General features: G+C 41.9%; 1 protein-coding gene across 1 annotated transcript in view; it reads right to left on the bottom strand.

Annotated features, from left to right (window-relative positions):
* Positions 1 to 7778: 7778 nt before the first annotated feature.
* LOC139759572 (opioid-binding protein/cell adhesion molecule-like) overlaps positions 7779 to 17791 on the bottom strand; it is a 70286-nt gene continuing 60273 nt past the window's right edge. The window contains exons 4-9 of the mRNA XM_071681850.1: positions 16152 to 16309; positions 11613 to 11774; positions 10675 to 10809; positions 9665 to 9798; positions 8570 to 8646; positions 7779 to 8279 (exon numbers count right to left, since the gene is read on the bottom strand). Of these exons, the coding sequence (XP_071537951.1) occupies positions 8143 to 8279; positions 8570 to 8646; positions 9665 to 9798; positions 10675 to 10809; positions 11613 to 11774; positions 16152 to 16309 (803 nt within the window). The 3' untranslated portion in view covers positions 7779 to 8142. The remainder of the gene's footprint in view (positions 8280 to 8569; positions 8647 to 9664; positions 9799 to 10674; positions 10810 to 11612; positions 11775 to 16151; positions 16310 to 17791) is intronic.

Below are 17791 nucleotides of genomic sequence, written 5' to 3' on the forward strand. Positions count from 1 at the left end.
GTCTCATTGTAGATTGAGCTGTTTAAGTTCCTGTGAATCTAACTGTTCACTTTGTATCGCAGAAACTACTGTATAATGGACCGTAACCCTAATGGTGCGGTAGCTCCTGCATGCTGAACCTTCACACCAGTAATGTAGAGGCGAGTGTAGAGTAATCCATCGCTTTTCTCTGATGATACATATTGTCTGCTGAACATTCGTCCCTGTAGTGTAGACCAACTGTCTTTTGTGGCCTTACACTTCTCGAGAAATCTGCTGCCTGGATCAACTTAAGAACCGGCTTTCTCCCAGAAAGAATAGCACCTCCTTGGGAATCCATCGCTTTTCCAAAACCTTGTGTGATGTACGGATGAAAGTCTAGTGAGGTGATTAGTTAATGTAGCAGATGAACAGTTTAGACGGAGTGATGGGGTACATTCCACCTCCCTTCAAGAACAGTAATACTGGTATTTCTATCACTACTACATACTACTACTGCTACTATTACTACTACTACGACTAATGCCATTACCAATGAGACTGATCATGATGATGATATGTTTCTATAGCCCTTCGACTTCGGGCAGTCTGCCTCTACCACACAAATAAGAGGAGAGGATCTGTGGCCTACTCCTAAATCTTGATCCTCGGGGATATCTCATGAATCTCTTTTAAGTACCACCTGAATTTCGGGCATTCCTTACTCTTTACAGACTCTTATACCAGCCAGAGAGCCATGGCTCTGTGGATGTCGACCGTGACAGACACAGCATGAATTTCACATTTGCATCAGTTACTGTAGAGCCAAGCGGAGCACTTGCTTTCTCTCTGCATTCATTATTCTGTGCGTGTGTGACCCGAGAAGCATTTTCCAGCGCCGCCAAGAGGTCTCTGGTATACATATTAACGTATCTCCCACGCAGACCACTTAGCCTTCCTCTATGTTTTCTAACATTCCTGATGAGACGAGAACGATCTTCATTGACTCCAATCTGAGACACGAGACCAAGATTCTGATGGGGTTATTTGCTGAGGGACATCCTGACGTTATTGTACTAAGGTTATATGGATGGAAGATTTAATCGCTGTAGAAAGATCAGCAAAGATAGAAATCATATGATGTGTGTCAGAAATATGAGGATATTTACAATATGGTGAAAAATTCAGATGAAATGACACATGGAGAATATTTTTATATATTCTAACTGGTGCAAATCATCGTGGTTAGGACTTCCTCTTTCTTTTCTTACGACTTTTTATTTAAATCATTTATAACATTAGGGGTTTTATCTGAGCTGGACTGCAGTCTACCGACATGGGGAAGGTTTACCTGAGGGTGGGCTGCAGTCTTCCAACATGGGGAAGGTTTACCTGAGGATGGGTTATAGTCTACCAACAGGGGGGAAAGGTTTACCTGAGGGTGGGCTACAGTCTACCACCATGAGAGTATGAACTTAAAGTTTGCACCGCAAGGAACACAGTTGGGATATTGGAATCGTGCATAAAATTTTCAAAGTTTTGCTGAAGGTTTTAGCAGGAAGTCCAGGCAGCTGCGTGGGATATGTTTGCACCATGATGGTATCTATCTATCTGTCTGTCTGTCTGTCTGTCTGTCTGTCTATCTGTCTGTCTGTCTGTCTGTCTGCTCTCTCTCTCTCTCTCTCTCTCTCTCTCTCTCTCTCTCTCTCTCTCTCTCTCTCTCTCTCTCTCTCTCTCTCTCTCTCTCTCTCTCTCTCTCTCTCTCACACACACACACACACGCATTCACACACATGATCATTTGCAAAAACAAACATAGACGTATTCTCTCCAACCCTCGTTCTCCCCCAGTGTCTATCTATCTGTCTATCTATCTCTCTGTTTATCAATCCATCTGTCTGTCTACATATCTTTCTATCTCCTGACCCTCTTGGCCTATTCGTAAACGGTGAACTCCAGAAAAACACCAATACCATTGACAGCATTCACACCCCACACCATTCATACATGCAGTTGCACAAGTTATAAATGATATTTCATAATCTTACTTTTTCCTGTACACTTTTCTCCTGTATACTTTCCTGCTCGTTAGATGACGCCGCACACTGGCGTGATAGACTTATGTGTGGTGTTCTCTGGTGCTGCAGTGTGACAAACGATTAACGAGAGTAATTTAGGTGATGATCAACAGATCATTATTAGGGATTTACAACGAGATTACTCCCTCTCAGGCACGGGATTAATTACTGAGAGTTAGAGGATGAGATAGGATTGCTGCTCATGCTGCAGGCCTCAGGTCTCGGGTTTCAGGTCTCTGGGTCTTTGGCCACAGGTCTCTAGTCTCAGGGTCTCTAGTCTTTCTCGGGTCTTGGGTCATAGGTCTTAGGTCTTAGTTTTTAGGTCCTGAGTCTTGGATCTAGATATCGGGTCCTAGATGTCGGGTCTCAAGTCTCAGGGTTCAGGTCCCGGATCTATAGTCTAGAATCTCACGTCTCTGGTTTCAGGTCTCGTGTTTCTTGGATCAGGTATCTCGCACATACAAACACACGCACGCACACACACACACACACACACACACACACACACACACACACACACACACACACACACACACACACAGGTGATAAAGCAGACCACCTTTTATCCACGCTGAACTAGCAGGTTATGTGACAACGATCCTGCTGCTTGATATTATCCTCACAGTTGCTAATGAAGCTTTTCAAGCCACAGGCAAGGCTAATCCCGCGAGTACGATGGTATGACCTTTGAGTACGACGGCACGACCCTTGAAGGGTAGTACCATCGTGCTCAAGGAGTCGTACCCTCCGTAACCGAGGGGCGGTGCCGTCGTGCTTAAGAGATTAAATCGTTCCTTATTCTCATTCGTGGTTTGTTGAACACTGACTTACACACGGCAGCATCATAGCTTAAATATCACAGCAATCCACAAGTCAGCTGTAAAATACAATTTTCTTTTTTTTTCTTTTACTTTCCCACTGGTAATATGAATTGTAACAGTTTCATTCCCGCTGAGCATGATCATATAGACGTTGAAGGCTGGATTATTAACTACTCAACTCTGACACATGATTTGTCAATGGAAAAATTAACCATGAGTGCCAAAGTGTGGCAAAGAAAAAAAAAAGAATATTCTTTTTCTTAGGTTTCTCATTCTCCCTCCAAAAGGCAAAATGAAGAATATCTCTAACTTTTTCTTTCCCAGAACTTTACAAAAGGAGGAAAAATGACTGGCAGGTTCTCCAGATCCTTAACCTCTCGTTCACTTCTGTTCCAGGTATTCTTTGACTATAATCATCACGTATGTTTTGACTTAGACAAGTAAAGAATCAGCACTAATATATATATATATATATATTTTTTTTTTTTTTTTTTTTTTTTTTTTTTTTTTTTTTTTTATACTTTGTCGCTGTCTCCCGCGTCTGCGAGGTAGCGCAAGGAAACAGACGAAAGAAATGGCCCAACCCCCCCCCCCCCATACACATGTACATACACATGTCCACACACGTGTATACATACCTACACAGCTTTCCATGGTCCACCCCAGACGCCTCACATGCCTTGATTCACTCCACTGACAGCACGTCAACCCCTGTATACCACATCGCTCCAATTCACTCTATTCCTTGCCCTCCTTACACCCTCCTGCATGTTCAGGCCCCGATCACACAAAATCTTTTTCACTCCATCTTTCCACCTCCAATTTGGTCTCCCTCTTCTCCTCGTTCCCTCCACCTCCGACACATATATCCTCTTGGTCAATCTTTCCTCACTCATTCTCTCCATGTGCCCAAACCATTTCAAAACACCCTCTTCTGCTCTCTCAACCACGCTCTTTTTATTTCCACACATCTCTCTTACCCTTACGTTACTTACTCGATCAAACCACCTCACACCACACATTGTCCTCAAACATCTCATTTCCAGCACATCCATCCTCCTGCGCACAACTCTATCCATAGCCCACGCCTCGCAACCATACAACATTGTTGGAACCACTATTCCTTCAAACATACCCATTTTTGCTTTCCGAGATAATGTTCTCGACTTCCACACATTTTCAAGGCTCCCAAAATTTTCGCCCCCTCCCCCACCCTATGATCCACTTCCGCTTCCATGGTTCCATCCGCTGACAGATCCACTCCCAGATATCTAAAACACTTCACTTCCTCCAGTTTTTCTCCATTCAAACTTACCTCCCAATTGACTTGACCCTCAACCCTACTGTACCTAATAACCTTGCTCTTATTCACATTTACTCTTAACTTTCTTCTTCCACACACTTTACCAAACTCAGTCACCAGCTTCTGCAGTTTCTCACATGAATCAGCCACCAGCGCTGTATCATCAGCGAACAACAACTGACTCACTTCCCAGGCTCTCTCATCCCCAACAGACTTCATACTTGCCCCTCTTTCCAGGACTCTTGCATTCACCTCCCTAACAACCCCATCCATAAACAAATTAAACAACCATGGAGACATCACACACCCCTGCCGCAAACCTACATTCACTGAGAACCAATCACTTTCCTCTCTTCCTACACGTACACATGCCTTACATCCTCGATAAAAACTTTTCACTGCTTCTAACAACTTGCCTCCCACACCATATATTCTTAATACCTTCCACAGAGCATCTCTATCAACTCTATCATATGCCTTCTCCAGATCCATAAATGCTACATACAAATCCATTTGCTTTTCTAAGTATTTCTCACATACATTCTTCAAAGCAAACACCTGATCCACACATCCTCTACCACTTCTGAAACCGCACTGCTCTTCCCCAATCTGATGCTCTGTACATGCCTTCACCCTCTCAATCAATACCCTCCCATATAATTTACCAGGAATACTCAACAAACTTATACCTCTGTAATTTGAGCACTCACTCTTATCCCCTTTGCCTTTGTACAATGGCACTATGCACGCATTCCGCCAATCCTCAGGCACCTCACCATGAGTCATACATACATTAAATAACCTTACCAACCAGTCAACAATACAGTCACCCCCTTTTTTAATAAATTCCACTGCAATACCATCCAAACCTGCTGCCTTGCCGGCTTTCATCTTCCGCAAAGCTTTTACTACCTCTTCTCTGTTTACCAAATCATTTTCCCTAACCCTCTCACTTTGCACACCACCTCGACCAAAACACCCTATATCTGCCACTCTGTCATCAGACACATTCAACAAACCTTCAAAATACTCATTCCATCTCCTTCTCACATCACCACTACTTGTTATCACCTCCCCATTTACGCCCTTCACTGAAGTTCCCATTTGCTCCCTTGTCTTACGCACCCTATTTACCTCCTTCCAGAACATCTTTTTATTCTCCCTAAAATTTACTGATAGTCTCTCACCCCAACTCTCATTTGCCCTTTTTTTCACCTCTTGCACCTTTCTCTTGACCTCCTGTCTCTTTCTTTTATACTTCTCCCACTCAATTGCATTTTTTCCCTGCAAAAATCGTCCAAAATGCCTCTCTCTTCTCTTTCACTAATACTCTTACTTCTTCATCCCACCACTCACTACCCTTTCTAAACAGCCCACCTCCCACTCTTCTCATGCCACAAGCATCTTTTGCGCAATCCATCACTGATTCCCTAAATACATCCCATTCCTCCCCCACTCCCCTTACTTACATTGTTCTCACCTTTTTCCATTCTGTACACAGTCTCTCCTGGTACTTCCCCACACAGGTCTCCTTCCCAAGCTCACTATATATATATATATATATATATATATATATATATATATATATATATATATATATATATATATATATATATATATATATGATAATGATGATAATTCATGATAATATTACTGCAAACAATATTCAGGATGAAATGAAAAAAAGGTTTCATGTGAACTTTTAATACAAAAGGTACATCAAGGATTCCAATTACTGGTGTGTCGTATGCCTGAAGAACGTACCTCATATATATTTATATATATATATTTACATTTATACAAATATCAGTGGAATTTACATGAAAATATGGAATGGCAACATTCCTTTTATGAACCATGGCTGGCTCAATGTCCTGTCATTTGTCTGAGGGTCTTAAAAGCAGTACAGGGAATCTGTAGTATATAATCTTATATTACATGAACATCTCTTTCAACAATGTATGTACAGAAAGCATGATGAAATGTAACTCGCGAAACAGCATTGGTTTTTCTTCACTGAAGGTAAATCTTTACGACTGTCGTAGTCTTATAAACTAAAATTCCCTCTGTTAACAACGTCGAACAAACATATACATATACACATACAAGGGATGGATTTATTAAACATATACCAATGATAAATATAGGAAGTACCATATATAACAATAATATGGAGGTCTCAATCTATTATTTACAAATGAACATGATATAAAAGTCGGCACATATATGAGCATATGCCCAGGGTTGATATAACACACACACACACACACACACACACACACACACACACACACACACATATGATCCCTGGAAAGTACACAACAGTCGTTCACTTCCCAGCGCTGGTCATTAGGAGAGGACCTGGGTGTTTTATCTTACGATTCACTTCAACTTTGTCGCACGCCATTAATCATTCTGAGCACAAGAAATGGATCTTGCAAATATATTAGAAAATATACAACTCATTTTGAAGACTAGTTGAGAAAAGGAAATATCTCTGCAGCTCTTTCAGTAACGAGGTGTGTGTGTGTAGGTGTGTGTGTGTGTGTGTGTGTTTGTGTGTTATATATATATATATATATATATATATATATATATATATATATATATATATATATATATATATATATATATATATATATAGACAGATGCAAGCAGAAATTATCAGAATTTGAATAATTTCTGTCGTACCATATCACGTGCTGCGAAGCATAGTTACAAACGTTTTAGTATTCATTGTAAAAGTAGGAAAAATGATTTTTCATATTTATTCGTTTTTGCCAAAATTAGACCCCAAACCTTTTTGTACCTTTACCGGATGGAAATGTAAACACCACAAGGGAGGGGGTTGAAGCTTTGAGCCAATTGTTGATGCAATGTAACCTTTAGCTCTACAAAAGAAAACCAAAATAAAATCAAATTTTCTTTTTTCGATTTTGCTTGTACTGCAGTTATTAGAACAAGAGCCGTTGACATATCCTGTGGTTTGTATCTCGATATATTCATTGGAATAAACGGATCCGATACAGGCGACTTTTGACTTGTAGTTTAATCTCTTCTCTGACCAATTGCATTTGAAAGGGAATCAAACACCAAGCTCTCTCTTTTTCTTTTTCTCTCGTCATGGCTTATCTGAGAGAATAGAATAACAGGTACGACTTACTAGGCATCTGACAGTTTGTCGTTAGGGTGAAAGTACAGGGAAAATGTATTGCAGCCAATCGAAGTTTACCCTTGCCTATTCTTATTTATTTGAAGCTCTACAGAAGATAGAAAATCAAATACATGTGGTGGTACATAGGAAAGACGTAGGGAAGGAGGCGATTGGTAGTGTTGATGGTGGAAAGACGTAAGGAGGGAGGCGTGTGGTCTCGTTAACGTAGGAAAGACGTAGGGAAGGAGGCGATTGGTAGTGTTGATGGTGGAAAGACGTAGGGAGGGAGGCGTTTGGTCTCGTTAACGTAGGAAAGACGTAGGGAAGGAGGCGATTGGTGCATTTTTCATCTTACTGAAAGTAACCTAGTCCTCTTCCATACCTTCTCATAGTGGCAGAAAACAATCTGTGCCTTTGACATAAGAGGTAATTATACTAATGAACAGTGGAGGCTACGTGGCAGGTTCTGTGTGTGTGTGTGTGTGTGTGTGTGTGTATGTGTGTGTGTGTGTGTGTGTGTGTGTGTGTGTGTGTGTGTGTGTGTGTGTGTGTGTGTGTGTGTGTGTGTGTGCTTCACCCTTTTATCACCTGATCTGTTCTGTAGTACAACCGTTACATACATAACCAGTACCCTTTCTGTTCCTCATCTGTTCCCGGTTCAAGATTTAGTACTTTCTTAACCCGGTATTAAACCACTGTTTCTCTTCAACTATACAGTTTATATAAAAGTGAAAAAAAGTCAGTGAATAATAATCATGTCACTAACTTTCTAACACTATATTTTTTTCTCTTAAAGTGTAATTAATACAATGTTGTATGACCAGTCAGTCATCTGACGAGGAAGATGTAGGCAGAGAGGACGACGAAGCAGAGGCAGAGAGTAGCCACCATCCTGACGGCGGAGGAACTACCTGACGCTGCCGAGCTGTGACCTCTCCGCTGCACCGCCGCTACCGTGTCACCTCCTGAAGGAGAAGTGGTACGTAAAAAGGTGAGTAAGAGAAGGTCAAGGGTATCATACGTGGAAAAGAAAATGGAATTCTGGATATACACCATTAAAAGGGATAGTTGGTGAAGCCTTGTCGTATCCCTCTAGCTCCTGCGTTGGAGCTAAGCACTCCTGTTATGCCTCTCTCTCTCTCTCTCTCTCTCTCTCTCTCTCTCTCTCTCTCTCTCTCTCTCTCTCTCTCTCTCTCTCTCTCTCTCTCTCTCTCTCTCTCTCCCTTCAGCCTCCACTGTGCTGTTGGTAACTTACTTTCGGTGACAAAGACGAGCACGAAGGCCGGCTCCACATTGGGTGGGATGCAGGAGTAGTTGCCGGAGTCTGTGTGTCTGTCAGAGAGAAATTGGGAAGAGGGTTATGGATATATCCTGTAGAAGAAAGAATGGGAATAATATGTCTCTCTTATGCAGTAAAAACGAGAATATGTTAAAGTCTCTTGCCGTAAAAAGGAAATAAAGAGAAAATGCTTTGCTGCGATCTTTCTCCATAAAACGCAAAGAGAAAACAAAAGAAGCTGCAGCTGACACAGCTTTCTCAAGTATCTCAAAGTCTTTTATACATATTTTTTGTAGTAAATTCTTCTCTAAAGAATCGACTTATTTCGGTTAAATAATCTTCAAGATTTTTCATGTTGCATACATATCAAAACGTCAGGATTCTATTCTTAGAAGGACTGGTCTCAAAGATGTGTTGAGGATTAGTCCAGATCTTCTAATGAAAGATTTTATGAGAATAAGGTCAATATACAGCTTTGGGATACACACTTTCTGTTTAGTGTTATATTATCTTCCCAGGCGAGGTCACGGAGATATTGTCATCACTGTTCGAAAGATTATTAAGATCAAGGAAAAACAAAAACAAGACGAACAAAAAACAAAAACGAAAGGATAATGTGTGTGTGTGTGTGTGTGTGTGTGTGTGTGTGTGTGTGTGTGTGTGTGTGTGTGTGTGTGTGTGTGTGTGTGTGGTGTTCTGATTGATTTCTTTCAGTTTTCGATATATATCTCGGTGTTTTAGAGTTTTACATCTATCGAAATATGTTTGAATCCTTTGATACTAGGATTCTAAGGCTTCTGGGTTGAAGAGCACCTTTTAGTCAGCTGAGGAGAGAATTATGCATCTCTTGAGGATTATCTTTTAAAAATGACTCATATATTAAAGTTGGTTATCAAACGTCTACGATGATAATGTAACCAAAGTCCCATTTTTCATTTTCTTTACCCATCAGCACTCGATAAGAGGCTTTCACAAACTCAGGACTCCATTATATAAACATCATTCATCATCTTAGATGAATTTCTTCTTCGTTTTCTTTCTCATAAATCGCATTAGGAAGAACGGCCTCACCTTGCGTCAGTGATGGTGAGCCGTGAGTGCGTCCTGGTGCCTTCTACTTTGGTGATCACGTTGAGGCGGTGGCGGCTGCCGTCGTAGTTCACCATCTTCTCCCCGTGGTACCAGAAGACGAAGGGCGGCTTGCTCTGGGGTCGGGAGGTGACTGAGTGTTAGAGAAAAGGTTACAGTGGCTTGCTCTGGGGGTGGGAAGTGACTGGGCCTTAGAGAGATTACATAGTTTTTTTTTCCTACGGAAGTGAATCACTCGTGTGAGAAAGATGCTATCTGTTTAAGCAAAGGTAATCGAGTGACTTAATGTGGGAATATAAGGTATGCTTGGGGTTACAGAGGTGGAGACGGAACACATTGACTAACATCAAGAGGATGGGTGTGTGTTGATCAAGCACGCCTGGTAAAGGGAGAAACTTGAATGGACTCTCCCTGATACTATTTATCCAAGGTTATAAAGCCATAGTATAGTTACTGAGGAGGAATGAGCTCCAGCTTGCAGTTCATCACAAGTGTAAATTAGGAATATAGTACAGAGTATATCTCCGGTAAAAGAGACTCTGTACAATTATATAATATAATTACAGCTTGCTTGATGTTTGGGGCTATAAAAGTAAATGTTGCCTGTAGTGATTTTCCCAGGAATTCAGTGCTTTGATGAGATTTTTATTGCTGAGGCGTAATATTAGCATTCCCCTCCTATACAGCACAAAGGTTAAAGGTTTTAATTATGTTGAATTAACTGACAATGTATCTATGTACAATTTCAATCTCTGTCTGTCTGTCTATCTGCCTCTCTCTCTCTCTCTCTCTCTCTCTCTCTCTCTCTCTCTCTCTCTCTCTCTCTCTCTCTCTCTCTCTCTCTCTCTCTCTCTCTCTCTCTCTCTCTCTCTCTCTCACACACCACCATTTGGATAGCACAAGGTATGGTGTTGCCTCACTGATGGATGACACAAGTGTGTCTCATAACCTACTTGCTGGATGACACAGATGAGAATGATGGTGTCACGTACCTGCTGGATGACACAGATGAGAGTGATGGTGTCACCCTCTTGCACGTGCAGTTCCTGGGGGCCAAGTATGGCAGCACGTGGCGTATTCACGTGAAGATTCACGAACTGGGACAGGACACCCGTCCCAGTATACATCTGACGACAAACAAGTAACACGAATTAAAGGTTTGGACCTCAGCATCCCCTTTAAGGAGCGAGCGTCTGTATTGTAACAATGAGGTTCAGCAGACTCTGTGTAGTAGTGAACATGTTGAGAATGAGACCGCAGGGGTTGAGTTCCGGCACTGTATACGGAGAGGAGGGAGAGGAAAGCTATATGCATCATGATCACGATTGTGTTTAGAGAGGATGGACAGAGGTCGTTATCTGCAAAGTTGTATTAAGGCTTCCCATGAATACCTCAGTAGTATAAATAGATGATTTTAACACCATGTTCTAGGACTTTCAGCAACCTCGCATATTATGCTCTGCAACCAATACGTCCTAACAAACATGTCTTAATCATGGCCATCGAGGACGAAAAAGAAGAAGAAAAAATAGGGTACGTGAGAAAGGGACGAAAATGATTATTGCTCTTTATGTACTTATAGATCTTATTTCTAAAGATGGAAAGGTTGTAGGGAGAGGAAAAGACGAGGGAAAGAAGTGAACAGCTCTCCTGTTCGAAGAAAGGAGGCATCATAACGGTCATTCCTCGTTTGGCTGGTCTCCACACGGAAAGTATGGGAAGCAACAGCCAGAGGCGTGCCACAAGTGCAGACCTTAAAATCTAGGACACAAACCAACACATCACAAGAGCAATGGCCGAGATATTTAAAAAGATCAAATTCCAAGATAAATGGGAAACTATGAAGTTTTCTCATACTGTACTTAGTGTAAAGTGTGGAGATTTGATAGTTTATGTCTTGCTCAGTCGACATCCTCCTCAGGAGACTCACCTGACACTCGTAGGTGCCGTTGTCGCGGGTGTGGACGTACTTAAGCTGCAGCGTCCAGTCGTCGGACCCCTCCGTGTGGAGGACATTGAATCGCATATCGCTGGTGTAGGTGTAGATGCCGGTGGTGAGGATATGCCAGTCCCACCGTCGGATCCACGACACCTGTAGAAGGAGGAAGGCAGACGGGTATCAGATGATGGACAGCAGGACGGAGGTGGGCTGGGTATGAGTGGATGGACGGTAGGTAGACAGAGCATCAGAGAATGGACGGGAGATAAACGGAGCGCACAGATGATGGACGGCAGGAGGGGGTCGGGGCAATTACTTTCTAGTCTTTATATTACTAGTTGCCTCTCTTTCCCCCTCTAACTCTGCCTTATCTATCCTATTCTCTCTCCCTCTATCTCTCCCCTTCTATCTCTCCCCTTTTGTCTCTCGGGTTGCTGGCGGCCCACAAAGATAAATCTCTCAATTTGACACATAACGCCTGACAACACCTAACTTATACAACCAGTTTTTATCAACCCTAAATTTTTTGTGGTGATCACTCCCCACCAGCCCTGACATTTAGAAATTCTCGTCGTAAGTGGTTTGTAAGTAAATAAGCATGTAAGTAAGTAAAATAAGTAATCTAATCTCTCTCTCCCAACTCTCCTGCTAGTGTTGAATATAAATTTAACACAAACCAAGCAATTCCCTGTTGACAAATTACTGAGTGCCCAGCCTTACATTAGCGAAAGAAATGACACTGAAACTCACCTACCTACAGAAATAATACGTTCCAACAAGCTCGACAGGTAAAGATATATTTCACTTTTTTTTTTTTACTTACGTGTGTGAACGATGGGCAGCGGCAAGTAGGGAACAAAACATGTTTTGCTGCGAGGCTGGTATGATTTCTTATCGAACCGTGGGATTCACTTTTTCACCATAAGCCTTCATACTCTGTCTAGTATATTGATGTACTGGCAAGGGATGAGACTAATCATACGAGTTAGAGAGATGCTTGGGAAAGACATGCATGAGAGAAGGAGAGATGAAAACAATGATTAAAAGTTTGCCACCACTCTACCTGTAGTGTGTACTGCGCTTGACATTTGGGTGTATGATATATACATCATGTTCTATTTCGGATGGTATGAACAGTGGGAATCAGTAGTGTGTAAGTGATTACTATGCACTGGGTGGTGCGGGGGACAGAATTTTGCACGTGTTACCGCCCCGTGTATGGACTATGTTTTTACACACACTCTCTCTCTCTCTCTCTCTCTCTCTCTCTCTCTCTCTCTCTCTCTCTCTCTCTCTCTCTCTCTCTCTCTCTCTGTGTGTGTGTGTGTGTGTGTGTGTGTGTCTGTGTGTGTGTGTGTGTGTGTGTGTGTGAGCGTGTGTGTGTGTGTGTGTGTATGCGTGTGTTTGTGTGTGCTGTAAAATCGTTCAAATAATACTCCTTTTTTTGTCGCTTACGTCTAAAATATGTCGTCTATAGATATCTATCGCTGATATTAGTGTCGTCTGCATGGTCAGGGAGTGGAATCATATTTTCCCCGCTGTTTGTGAACACAACCTCTATACTGAAACTCATAAGACATGGGTAAAGAATGAAAACAAACACTAAAGACCTTTTCGAGATGAAGATCGTTCCTTACTTTCAGTTTAGTTGAATGTTTACCACTCAGTTTTCCCGCAATATCTGTCACCTTTCTTTAACGAGTTTCTTTTATATATATATATTCCCCGGTTCGGGTGTGAAGTTATATTTTCAACTTTTGCTGAAAGAAAGAGAAAAAGTTTAGATTGCCAGAGGACTGTCTTTATCGAATTTTGGGTAGAACCAGTTCTGTATTATGATGTCTGGTAGAAACTGGTTTACTGGTATTATGGAAGTCTGGTAGAAACTGATTTACTGATATTATGGAAGTCTGGTAGAAACTGGTTTACTTTCACTATCGAAGTCTAGCAAAAACCAATCAATCTCTATTATGAAGTCGAAAGGGAACCATAACTGTATTGTCAAATGTTAGAAACCAGTTTACATGTATCATGATATATCGTAGAAACCAGCTTATTTGTATCATGATATATCGTAGAAACCAGCTTACGTGTATCATGATATATCGTAGAAACCAGCTTACGTGTATCATGATGTATCGTAGAAACCCGCTTACTTGTATCATGATGAATGGTAGAAACCAGTTTACGGAAATAGGAATTGATGTTTCTGGTTTCATTACCCTCGCATCCCGCTGAAAAATTTTATGACAGATATTCAAGGAGGCTCTGAATGCAGTAGCTATTTGAAACGAATTTATTTCACGTCAGGTTTCAACAGAGAGGCAAGCTGGGTTAACATAATATTCTGCCGTCCACAGGAAGACAAGTACAAATTACCTTCCGGAACACAATTTAACATGTTATTGTTGGCTACCTGATGCGCCCTCCCCCTTGGCAAAAGCATTCATTCTAAACTCGGTAAAAGTGCGCGATACATTCCTGTATGGAGTAAGAGCCACCGTGGCCTTACAGCAAGTGTGGTGCGGCGGCCGTGCTCATTCAGAGCTCCGGAACTCATCTTTGAGTTCCTGTCGAGGGCTCGAGTCTATATAAAGACTAGGCGACGTTTTGTGAGTAATTGTGTCTGTCTGTTTTCGTTTCTGTATTGTGTTTTTCTCTTTGTCTGTCTGTCTCTCTTGACTGCCTTGCGCGGACTCTTGGGTCTATGTGGTCCGTGTGTTTATGTAACTCATTTTCTGTCTCGCTCGTTACTTTGACACCTATGTCACCCTCCCTCCATCCCTACCTCCTTCCCTCCCTCTTTCTCTTTTATATTTTCTCTGTCTCTTGTTTCCTCCCTCATTCTCTGTTAGGTTTCACCTTCTCATTAAAAAGACAAATTATCCTCGAAATTGCATTCTGCTCTTTCTACAAGCCATTAGTGTGAAACTATACCAGAAACCACTTAAAAACGCACTTGTGTGTTATACAGAAGAGTCAAAAAGAGGTTTCTATCACGTACATAAATGCACACTGTAGGCAAGAGTTCCAATGTATGATACTTAGACTCGAAGTGCAGGAGGTGAGCGGAAGATGGCGGTCGTTTCATTCCAGTGTATCACATCTAACATATGACCATGTTGGTTCATTCCAGCGCACCATGTATCTGAAATAGTGCCACAGCCACTCCTATAAAAGCGCTGGACCTGACCTCAGCATTAACGATCACAATCTGTACATTTCATTCTCAAAATAATATCAAAGTAACTCAGGATTCAAACTCTCTTTCACTCTAACTTTTTTCTTATATTGTTCCGTTATGTTCCTCTTTCTCTTGTGTACGTCTTCCGCTATACTTCTTCCTGTTAAACGAATGAAGACAGATTGCGCTGCATTGTGCTCCGGGACTGCATGATCACCATCGCATCTTCCCTCTGAAGCGCTTACATCAATTGGAAGTCCAGGACTGTTGATTATTGCGGAAGGAGTTACCCAGAAGAGAGAGAGAACTGGATGCAATAGCTAACAAAGTAAGGCGGCGGTGTCTCAGGGAAGGCAAGCAGAGTGTGTAATTCCGTTGGTTGCTGAGAAGTCCAGAGGTGCTTCGGAAGTTCATTATCAAGGGAATAATTCTAGCGAATGGACGCTGAAATATCCGAGGGGAGGTGATGACAGGTACGCAAGGTGCTGGCAGCCTGGGGAACTTTACGAGGGGATAAAGATGTGAGTCTGCAGGTGTGGCGAAGGGTGGTAGAAGGCATATAGATCAGCCAACCCTGATGTGTGGGACGGAGGTGCGAGTAATGGGATGATGGAGAGAGAGGCGTGGAGTATGAGGTGGATACTCAGCAGGTTTGATGCGAGGCGGCTTAGCGGTGGAATGAACAATAAGGGTGATAGAATGACATACTGAACGAGAGTGTGAGGCGAACTAGCTTTACAGAGGAGTGACTGCATTGTGCAAAAAGAACTTTGCATGAAGAAGGCCCCTATAGACCACCGTTCCGGACTAGGACGCCGTCCCTTATCTATCTGTCTATCTATCCACTTATCTACCTATTAGTCCTTAACACTGTTTTTCCTCTTTTCTTTGTCTTTTAGAACATCGGCTATCTATTTCTTTTTAGAGTTTGGTCTTTTTTATGTTTACAAAATATTTCTCTCCACCTAGTTTTCCTGTATGATTATTTTTTCTTTATCTCTATCTATCATTCTACATTTCCTACGGTGATGCTCTGTATTTTGCTGCAGGGTACCTGTCTCTCTATCCTTCTTCCTTTCCATCTTCTGTCTTTTTGTCTGACTCTCTCCTCTTTATTCTTTTTACCATTACGTCTGTCTGTCTTTCGGTCTGTGTCTGCCTGCCTGTGTAAATAATTAATAGTAAGAACTCGTAAGTATTCCCCCCTTCCCCCCCCCCTCTCTCTCTCTCTCTCTCTCTCTCTCTCTCTCTCTCCCTCTCTCTCTCTCTCTCTCTCTCTCTCTCTCTCTCTCTCTCTCTCTCTCTCTCTCTCTCTCTCTCTCTCTCTCTCTCTCTCTCTCTCTCACCTGGTGTAGCGTGGAGAGCTGGGGAAAGCGGCAGGGCAGGTAGGCCACATCGCCCACATTGACTTTGACATCCGTGACGGTGTTGTTCTCCAGATTCAGCTCCGGCAAGACGTGGCGGATGTCCCACACTGGGTCCTTCTCCTCCAGCACCAGTCCCCCTGTCAACACAAGAAAGAAATCAAGGGCTTAAATGGTTCCTAAACTGGAAGCGCCAGTCCTGTACGAGTGGAAGCAGTATGTCTCCAACCGCACAATTATCTCATCTTTAACCATCATGTTGACAGCAAAGACACTAAACTCATCTTCGTTACGCTGGTATAGATAAATTTACTTCACCCTTGACAAACTCATCTTCACTTCACCCTCGACAGACTCATCTTCACTTCACACTTGACAAACGCATCTTCACTACACCATTACCTTTACTACGCCCTCAACACAGCCGGTCCTTGCCTCGACCCTTAAAGGTCATGTCAAAGAATAAAGAAAAAAGGCATGTTCTCTCTCCTATGGAAAGAGACATTATCACGAGAAACATGATTCTTGATTACTTCTTTACCATGTTTTTGAATTAATTTTTTCGATAATGATGGTGCATATGGTTAATGGTGGTGTATAAGGTTTCGTGGAACTAAGGCCCACAGCATCCAACAGTCTGAGAAGAGGGGCAAGATGGCAGCTTGATCTGACACTAAACTGTTGTGGTAGAAGTCCTCGGAAACCATTGTAAGGCGTACGTAAGAAAAGGTAAGGACTCAGGCCTCAGCTGTGAGGATAGAAAACCTAAGACACCACCAAAAGGTATATGAAAAAGTAAGGTAAGGAGCCCTCTATAATACTCTCCTGTTTTCATCTCCATGCGTCAGGAATGTATACTGCTATTACTCTGCTCTAGCAGAAATCCTTGTCATACACCATCATATCTTCTGCTGTCTTTGTTTTCCATGGACATACAGCGACGCAGGTAATGGCATAAAGCTGTCTGTTGACATTAGGCAGTAATCCCTTTAGTCTTATTTCCTGAAGTTGTATAAAGTTTGGTAAATATTTGATTGTGTTAGCCACTACAGTTGTCAGGGGTTATGTCTCATAAAATCCTTTCAGATTTTGCTTGGTCTGTCGGCTGGAAAGTGAGTAGTCAGTGTGAACAAGTCGTAATAACATGGTCTCTAAAGCCTCTGTCTATACAATAGTTAGAAAACATCATGGAATGTTATAAAAGGGTGTATTTGGCAGGAAAGGTGCGTAGGTACATTTCAAAGAAGGCAGACATCAGAAATAAAGTCTTGCATTCTAAACAACAGTTCCAGAGAAAGACATTATAGTGCCAAATTGGTTTAGTTTTCTTTCGGGTCAGTATCAATAGAGGTGCATCTGTGACAAGAAAAATGATAGAGATGATAAATTTACCCAGATGTTCAAAAATTTCAACTTTCATTAGGAAGAGAAGAGAGATGATACAACATACAAAAAGACACAGTTGTGCTCAGGAGAATATTTCCTCAATATAAACACAATTAAGACCTCTATCACAGTTCAGGTTAATAGCAATGAGTTAAAAAACTAGTTCAAAATTCATTGTTAAATTCCGCCTGTAATGGACAATAAAGATATAACCTGTGACGCTTTCTGTACAAAAT

The sequence above is a fragment of the Panulirus ornatus genome, chromosome 33 (assembly GCF_036320965.1).
Source record: "Panulirus ornatus isolate Po-2019 chromosome 33, ASM3632096v1, whole genome shotgun sequence".
NCBI lineage: Eukaryota > Metazoa > Arthropoda > Malacostraca > Decapoda > Palinuridae > Panulirus > Panulirus ornatus.